This window comes from Mastomys coucha, unplaced genomic scaffold (genome assembly GCF_008632895.1).
Source record: "Mastomys coucha isolate ucsf_1 unplaced genomic scaffold, UCSF_Mcou_1 pScaffold21, whole genome shotgun sequence".
Lineage (NCBI taxonomy): Eukaryota > Metazoa > Chordata > Mammalia > Rodentia > Muridae > Mastomys > Mastomys coucha.
Window position 1 is genome coordinate 95938921 of NW_022196904.1, and position 7639 is coordinate 95946559.

A 7639-nucleotide genomic window follows, 5' to 3' on the forward strand; every position below is an offset into this window, starting at 1 on the left:
GTTTTTAAAGAATACCAATTGCGTATATATTCATTCTGTCTTAAACACTGCCACTCTCTGCAGACTATGAGACTGACGACATGGAAGGACTTGAGAAGTATGGTGGGCTTAGACCCCACAGCTGAAATATGGTAAGTATTGAGTTTCCTGGTAATGAAGGAAGTAGATTTTACAGAAGGAAATATTGCTTAGTGAATGTATGGAAGTTATTTTTAGATAATCCATCTAGAAATCTCTTGCTGAGGCTAATATACACAGGTTGTCTACCTGTCCTCTGTCCCCTTACAATCTGCTGTTCTATGTATGAGTTTACCCTTTCCTTTTCATGAAGGTGTCTTTTCTGATCCTAAATCTGAGAATATATGAACTATAAAATTTCTATATTTAACTAAAAGGAAAATCTTATGTGGCATACAATTATATGGTAAACAAGATGCTTAACATATTATCCAATTTAATTCTGATGCCAAGAGAATTGTAAACTCTTACATAGGTGTAATGTTACAATTCCTAAAATTCCAAAACTGAGACACATAGGTGTTTGTCTAGAAAACAGAGAATTGATTCAAACATACATTAAACAATAGCTATTATGCCCTGTGTGTTGCTCATATAGTTGCCAGTCATCACAGCTTATTAGATGTGACAAGTTTAATGACCATTATCTCTGGCTCACCATTTGTCTATGGTGTTTGTAAATAGGAAGCTCTTGAATGGCTTCCACAACTAAAGATCTCCATAGCCCACCACTGTGCAGTTTCATTTATTAAATTTCACTTCCCCAAGGTTGGGACTCAAAACCCCAACATCTTAAAACATACTAGATAAATATCAATAAGCAACACCCAGCCTCATTAACTTCAATTTCATTACAATACAAAGGACTGGGGAGAGACAGATCAGTTGGTAAAGCATCTTCCTTAAACATTAAGACATTTCAACACCTAAAGCCATATTGCAGAGTGACATGCACGTGTAATCATAGTGTGACGTGCGTGTGTAATCATAGTGTGGCGTGTGTGTGTAATCAGAGTGACCTGCATGGGTGGTCACAGTGTGACCTGCGTGGGTAGTCACAGTGCCAGGGAAGACAGACTCAAGCAGATTCCTGGAACCCATTAGTCAGCTAGCCTAGCCTATTTGGCAATTTCCAGACTAGCGAGGAAACCTTGTCTCATAAACAAAATACTGTACCTGAGGAACAACACCTGATATTGTCTTCTGGCATCCACATGAGTACATACACTGGCACATATACCTACAGGAAAGCAGATACATAAGCTTGAATGTGGTTAACCACAACTTTAATCTCAGTACTACAGAGGCAGATCTGTTAGTTTGAGGTCAGGTTGGACTATGTACCAAGTTTTAGACTACCTGGGATAGATACACAGGGAGACCCTATCTCAAAATTAAAAAAAAAAAAATATAACACACACACAGATAATGTAGGAAAGACTTCTTCCCCCCCCCCCCGAATTTCTTGCTACCAAGTAAAATCTGTGTAGTTTTTATTTCATATGTGTTGAGAGAAATGGATGAGAATGGATGAGGGAGTGAAGGGTTGAGTAAATAAAGTCTTTGGGCAGTCAGAGAAGTTGTCTAGTGGACTGTCCATACCAAAGATAAACCTAGTGCTCTTTCATAGCATCTTTTTATCCAATAACATCTTCTAAGGCAAAAGTGACTACTCTTTATTTTTTTCCAATTGTGCAGCCTTGACAATGATGTTGTTCGAATCATTCACTACTGGCAAGATCTGCTTTCTGTGCTTCATACAAATAAATCCCTGGTAGAAGTGAATCTGTATGAGAGCAAACTTGATAAATCACTGATGAACATTTTGAATGAAGAATTAAGTCACCCAAAGTGTAACCTACAAAAGCTAATGTAAGTCTTGCATGGGGGAGTGGAGGGGATGGCATTTTGAGACAGGATTTCGCTGTATAGCCCTGGAATTCATTCTGTAAATCGGACTGCCTCAAACTCAAGAGACCACCTACCTCTGCCTCCAGAGTGGGGCAATTTAAAGGTGTACCTCACCACTACCAGACACTTGAGAAATTTTAATAGGGGTTTTCCATCGTTTTTCTTTGTCTTATCTTCTTCTCTTGTTAGGGCAGAACAGTAGAAACTATTATATGACACACAAAGGCTTTTTGGTCAATGAGGGATGGTAGTGGACCAATAAATCTTGTTGCCTAGTGACCTAGATCCATGTGAGTATGTATAGCTGTTTGCACAAGGCCAAAATCATGAAATATTCTAAAAATAAACTTTTTTCATCATTAAGTGATATGTGAATGTACTTACAATCACTGTACAAAATATTCTAAGAACAAGAAAAAATGGAGATGCCTGAGGATATGGGAATATGAGTTCATTTGTTTGTAATGGTTGTAACAGTTGGCATGTGGTTTTGAGGCCCCAATAAGAATTTTCTAGCTCCCTACCAAATATTTTTCCCTAAAATCTCATTTGTTTGTGAGCTCTGGTGTTATATTTTAAGCATATCTAAACCTATAAATTAGGAGAGGCCCCTGGATGTATGAGTCCTTTTTACTGCTCTCTGAGCATCTCCCTCACATTGTCTGTCCCCAGATGTCACTGGTGTAAATGTTAATAGTCATTGCTACCTTTGGCTAGTTTCTTTTAAAACAGAAAGGTCCCTCTAAGAGATGATACCATGGTAACTGTTCTCAGTAAGGCTTCTTGATGGTAAGTCGGTTTTCCCCTGGGGAAAAAAATTCTAATTCATACTTACAGAATGACTTAGGAAGATGGTTAACTGTGTAAATGGTCAAAAGTACTTTTTTGAGGGCACTAAGCTAGGGAAAGAGGGAATGGAGGAAGACTCTGCTGGGTAATGAGCTGGAAAGGAGGGACGTGGTTTCCAGGGGGTTACTAGTTAAGGTGAAGTATGGACAGATGGAATTCTGGTCCAAGGGAGGTACTGCAGAAAAAATCAAGTATATTAAATAAAAATGCATTTAGGAGGAAGTAAAGAAAAATCAGAAGATGAACCTTTTTATTTGCTATCTATACTATCTCTGTATACTTAATGAAGCCCACAGAATGGTGGCATATCTGCAACAGTATATGTTGCTAATGATAGACATGTGATAGATGATTTTGTGTATTTACTTTTGATTATAGAAAGAATTTGTGTTGTAAGTTGATGTAATCATTGTGGAATTTAGAGTGACCATGATAACTGTGGTAGTCATTCCTAAAATTCAGAGGCTTCAAACTTCCCTGATAGATTTTCATTTCCATTTCCATTTCCATCTCCAGTAATGTCAAATTAGTTGAGAATGCCAGTTGTCAAGCTACAAACCCAAAGCTAGTAATAGCCTTGTTGCTGTTGCTGCTGCTGCTGTTAGCAGTTCTCTGAAACTCTGGTTTAGAGCATTACCCTGGAGTATGAGAAACCCAGAGTCAGATAAGAGATGAGAGTAAGAATTGGGTGGAGATGATTATATAATCATTCTGCAAATAATTCTTTTGAAGGTTCAGATCTGTCAATTTCCTGAATAGCTGTCAGGATTTTAGTTTCTTGGCTTCCAACAAAACGTTGACACATCTTGACCTGAAAAGTGCTGACTTAGAAGACAATGGACTAAAGACCTTATGTAAAGCTTTGAAATGCCAAGGATGTAAATTACGGGTGCTGAGGTAAGCTTGAGTTTTCATTATAACTTGAACTTGTGTCTTCCCAGTAGACACTTGAAGTTTGAACATGGTGTTCCCAGGGCTGTATAGTGGAAGCCTACTTTTCTAGTTCATCCCCCACCCCAGGAAGACTACTCCTCTCATTTCCCATGAAACACATTTCATTGTATATTCGTGTCTTTTATCTTTCAAATGAAGAGGAGGAATAGACCTAGAATTGCTGAACATTTAACATTTTTCTTATTTCAGTTCTGGCATATATTGTGTCTTTGATTAATGATGACAGGAACCCGTGTTAGAGAAAGCTCCATTGTACTTGTTTATTGATAATAAATCCCCACCATCTTCAACTGTGGCTCAGAGCCAACCCTGGAAGGCTGAGAAAGAACAGTGTGGCAACTGTCAACTGTCAAGGTGTACGCTCACTGTCATGTACTGTTCTTCTTACTGCTGGCCCTCCAGTTGATGCTCTTTAGGAATAAGGAGAGCCTTAGCCATCATCATACTTAGTTTGCACATTGAATGACAGCCTTTGTGAAAACTTATTTTCTAGTGAAAGTCAGTTAAGTCAGTTTCTCTCACACACAAAACCAGAAAAATAGATTCATCTTAGAAATTTTTATAATCCCTGGACAGTTCTGTGAGTCAAGACTGAATCTTAATGCATGAAGGGCCAAGGTAAGTTACTTCCCACAAATAAAACTTATAGTCCAGGTACTTGAAATATAGCAAAACTTGGCATAAGGTCTTTTGAAAATAGGAAGGTGAATTCTGTGACCACTGGGTTTAAGTCTCAGCCAGGCTTTTTAAAATGAAATTCACTTAATATAGGTTTTAAAAGATGAAATTCACTTAACAAATAGCATCTCAAAGAGTTGATGGGCAAATCTTGAGTGTGGTTGTGAGTAGGCCAAGTTGAGACAGAAACTTTTAATTAGCAGGCAAATAGACTTAGGATTAAACTTGTATTATCTGGAAGCCATGTGAGACCTATGTCACTGGTTCTTATGACTAAAAATAAAATACCAATAGCAAAACAAAGACAATATCCACAGTGTTATTTGGTAGAGAAAATGTTCTTACAGTGCTGTCTATAAAGCAAAAGCTTTGGTACTGGAAGTGGCAGGACTTGATAAGACCCCCTTTCTGTTGAGATTTGAATAATGCCTTCTATTGAAGATGCTCAATGTACATTTATATAGTAGGCTACTGAGCCGGAAACTCTGGGTGTGACTTGACTTAGCAGAGCCAGCAGTGACTGTTCTGTCAGAAGTTATCAAGTTTGCAATAATCCTACATTATGGAAGACTGGTTCTCTAAATGTGTGGCCACATGTATATTATAATCTCTAGTCTTATAGGCCTACTAAATATTTCATGTGGGATAATATCCAACTTCCTATTTGCTTTAGATCTCATTAGATTTGGACAGTGTTAATGTCCTTATTAATCTGGTTTGTGCATAGATCATGCTGAGCTGAATTCTTTAGAGGTGCATTTTGATATTTTGCTTTCTGGTTTTACATGATGTGAGTCATGAAAGTGTTGGAAAACAGTACTTTCCAGGCCTTTCTGCTAACTTGGGTCAATTATCATAAGAATTTTGCAGATATAGTAATAAAATGTTCTAGAAAAATTTAAATTATAGATTTCAGATATTGTAACTGACATACTGAAAAGGCACACACACATTACCAATTTCATGGAAAAGTTTAACTATAATTACATAAATTTTATCTTGATGAGAAAGATGTCCTTTTCTTGGTGGGTGTTTTTAACCATGTATACTGTAGTTAAAATATGCAGGAAAATCCTAGGATAGAAGTGTGCTTATCTTTAATCCTAGAAGTAGGTGAATCTCTGAGAGGCAAGGCCACCATGGCCTACATGTAGAATATTCTAGGCCAACCAAGGTTACATAATAAGTCAAGTCTTTCTCATTCCCCTCTCTCTTCTCTCCCTCCTACTCCTTCCACCCATGCCTTCCTGGCACCACACTATGCCTCTGCCCACCCATTACATGCCATGATGGACTAAATCTTTTAAATCCATTAACAAGATAAATCTTACCCCACTTAGTTGCTAGTTTATTTTGTCACAGTGACAAAAGACAGGATGATGTTGAACTGTTCCTGTTCCTGTTAATACAAACCCTGACTTGTGATAAAGGGAACCCAGTGACAAAGTTAAAAGGGACCACTTAAAGACTAAGCCCTGCTTTAAAAAATAATAAGACAATGGGGCATGCCTGGAATGTTCTGTCACCTGACTCTTGCACACAGCCCATGTCATCTATGCATAGGCCTCTGTGCAGGTATTTAGAAGGATACCACATGCACTTTCTGTTTCACTCTGATTTTAGAAGCAATTTTATTTATTTGCTTCTCATTCTTTTTATAATGTGGAAGTGGGGATCAAACCCACAGCTTTGTGCATGCTACCCAAGCACTCTGCCAACTAAGCAATAACCCCTTCTTTTCTTTCTTTTCATTTTTTTCTTTTATTAGATAATTATTTACATTTCAAGTGTTAATCCCCTTTCCAGGTCTCCCCTCTGGAAACTCACTACCCACTACCTCCTACCCCTGCCTCTGAGGGTGCTCCCCCACCCACCCACCTACTCCCACCTCCTCCCACCTCCTCACCCTAGCATTATTCTAACTCTGTAGAAGCTTGCTTAAGATGAATAGACTTTGGGTCTGACTAACCTCACTGGGTAATGTTTCTTTTAATTTACACGTTCTTTAAGAATAAAAATTTTCAATATTAAAGTAAAATTAGGTTCTTTAGAAAATGTGAATTGACTCATGAATAAAAACCCATGGGAGACATAGCTTTGGGACCTGACTTGTTCATCTTTGCTCTACAAATCAGTGTACAATGTCAACATCACAGCTTCCCTCTGTCCATCTTCTCAGTTGTAGAGAAGTAGGTAACTCCTTTCTTCATTATGAAAATAATACCATTTAATGGATTTAAAACTGTAGTCATTCATATTTTTGAAAGTCATTGGGATTTTCCAACCTAATAGAGTACATCTATCAGGACTATATGCTTTAGCTATTAAATATTTTGTTTTATGAAGGGAAGTTGAATTTTTCAGCCAAGATCTCCAAAAGTGGGAGACTGCCCCACTCTGTCTGAGTGAGCAGTGGTTCGAATTCTCTGAAATGTGTCATTTCCCCTTTCTTGTATTGCTTTTCAGGTTGGAATCCTGCGACCTTAATGTAGCCCGTTGTCAGTATCTATCCAAGGCTCTCCATAGCAACAGGAGCCTGGTATTTCTGAATCTGTCCACCAACAATCTATCAAATGATGGAGTAAAGTCGTTGTGTGAGGTCTTAGAAAATCCAAACTGCCCTCTAGAGAGACTAGTGTGAGTCAATTTGCTTATACCTTATGAACTGGATAGGAATAATGTGTGGGTTAACATAGCTGGGTCATGATTCTTCTGTAGTCCTGGGATTTAAGCCTAGAACCTTGAACATGGTAAGCATGCAGTAACACTAAGCTATATGGCCAGATGTTCCCTTCATCCAAGTTTGTCTCTGTGCCTGTGTGTGTGTGTGTGTGTCTGTGTCTGTGTCTGTGTCTCCGTCTTTCAGTCTGGCTCTGGCTCTGTGTATATGCGCCTCAGTCACTGTGTGGGGGAGGTAGATTTGTGGAGGATCTCTTTGGAGTCTGTCCAGGTATGTCTGTGGGTAGGGTTGGGGTATGTGGGTAGGGTGGAACCTATGTCTGTGGGTGGGTTCTGGGGTATGTCTGGGCATGGGGGTATGTCTGGGAGTGGGGATGTGCCTGGGGGTGGGGGTGTGTTGGGGGGTTGTGGTTAGGGTATGGGAGTAGGTAGGGTATGTGTCTGTGGGAATGTGGGGGTGTTGTCAGTGGGTCTCCCTCTCCCTTTCTCCCTCTCCCTCTCCCTCTCCCTCCTCCCTCTCCATCTCCGTCTCCCTCCTCCCTCCTCCCTT

General features: G+C 39.2%; 1 protein-coding gene across 1 annotated transcript in view; it reads left to right on the forward strand.

The window, feature by feature from the left end:
- Positions 1-7639, forward strand: part of Nlrp14 (NLR family pyrin domain containing 14) — a gene marked incomplete at its 3' end in the record, with an annotated part of 15521 nt that overhangs the window by 1950 nt on the left and 5932 nt on the right. The window contains 4 exon segments of the mRNA XM_031384925.1: positions 1-131; positions 1717-1890; positions 3511-3675; positions 6877-7047. The exon segment at positions 1-131 is cut by the window's left edge and continues 73 nt beyond it. Coding sequence (XP_031240785.1) covers positions 1-131; positions 1717-1890; positions 3511-3675; positions 6877-7047 — 641 coding nt within the window.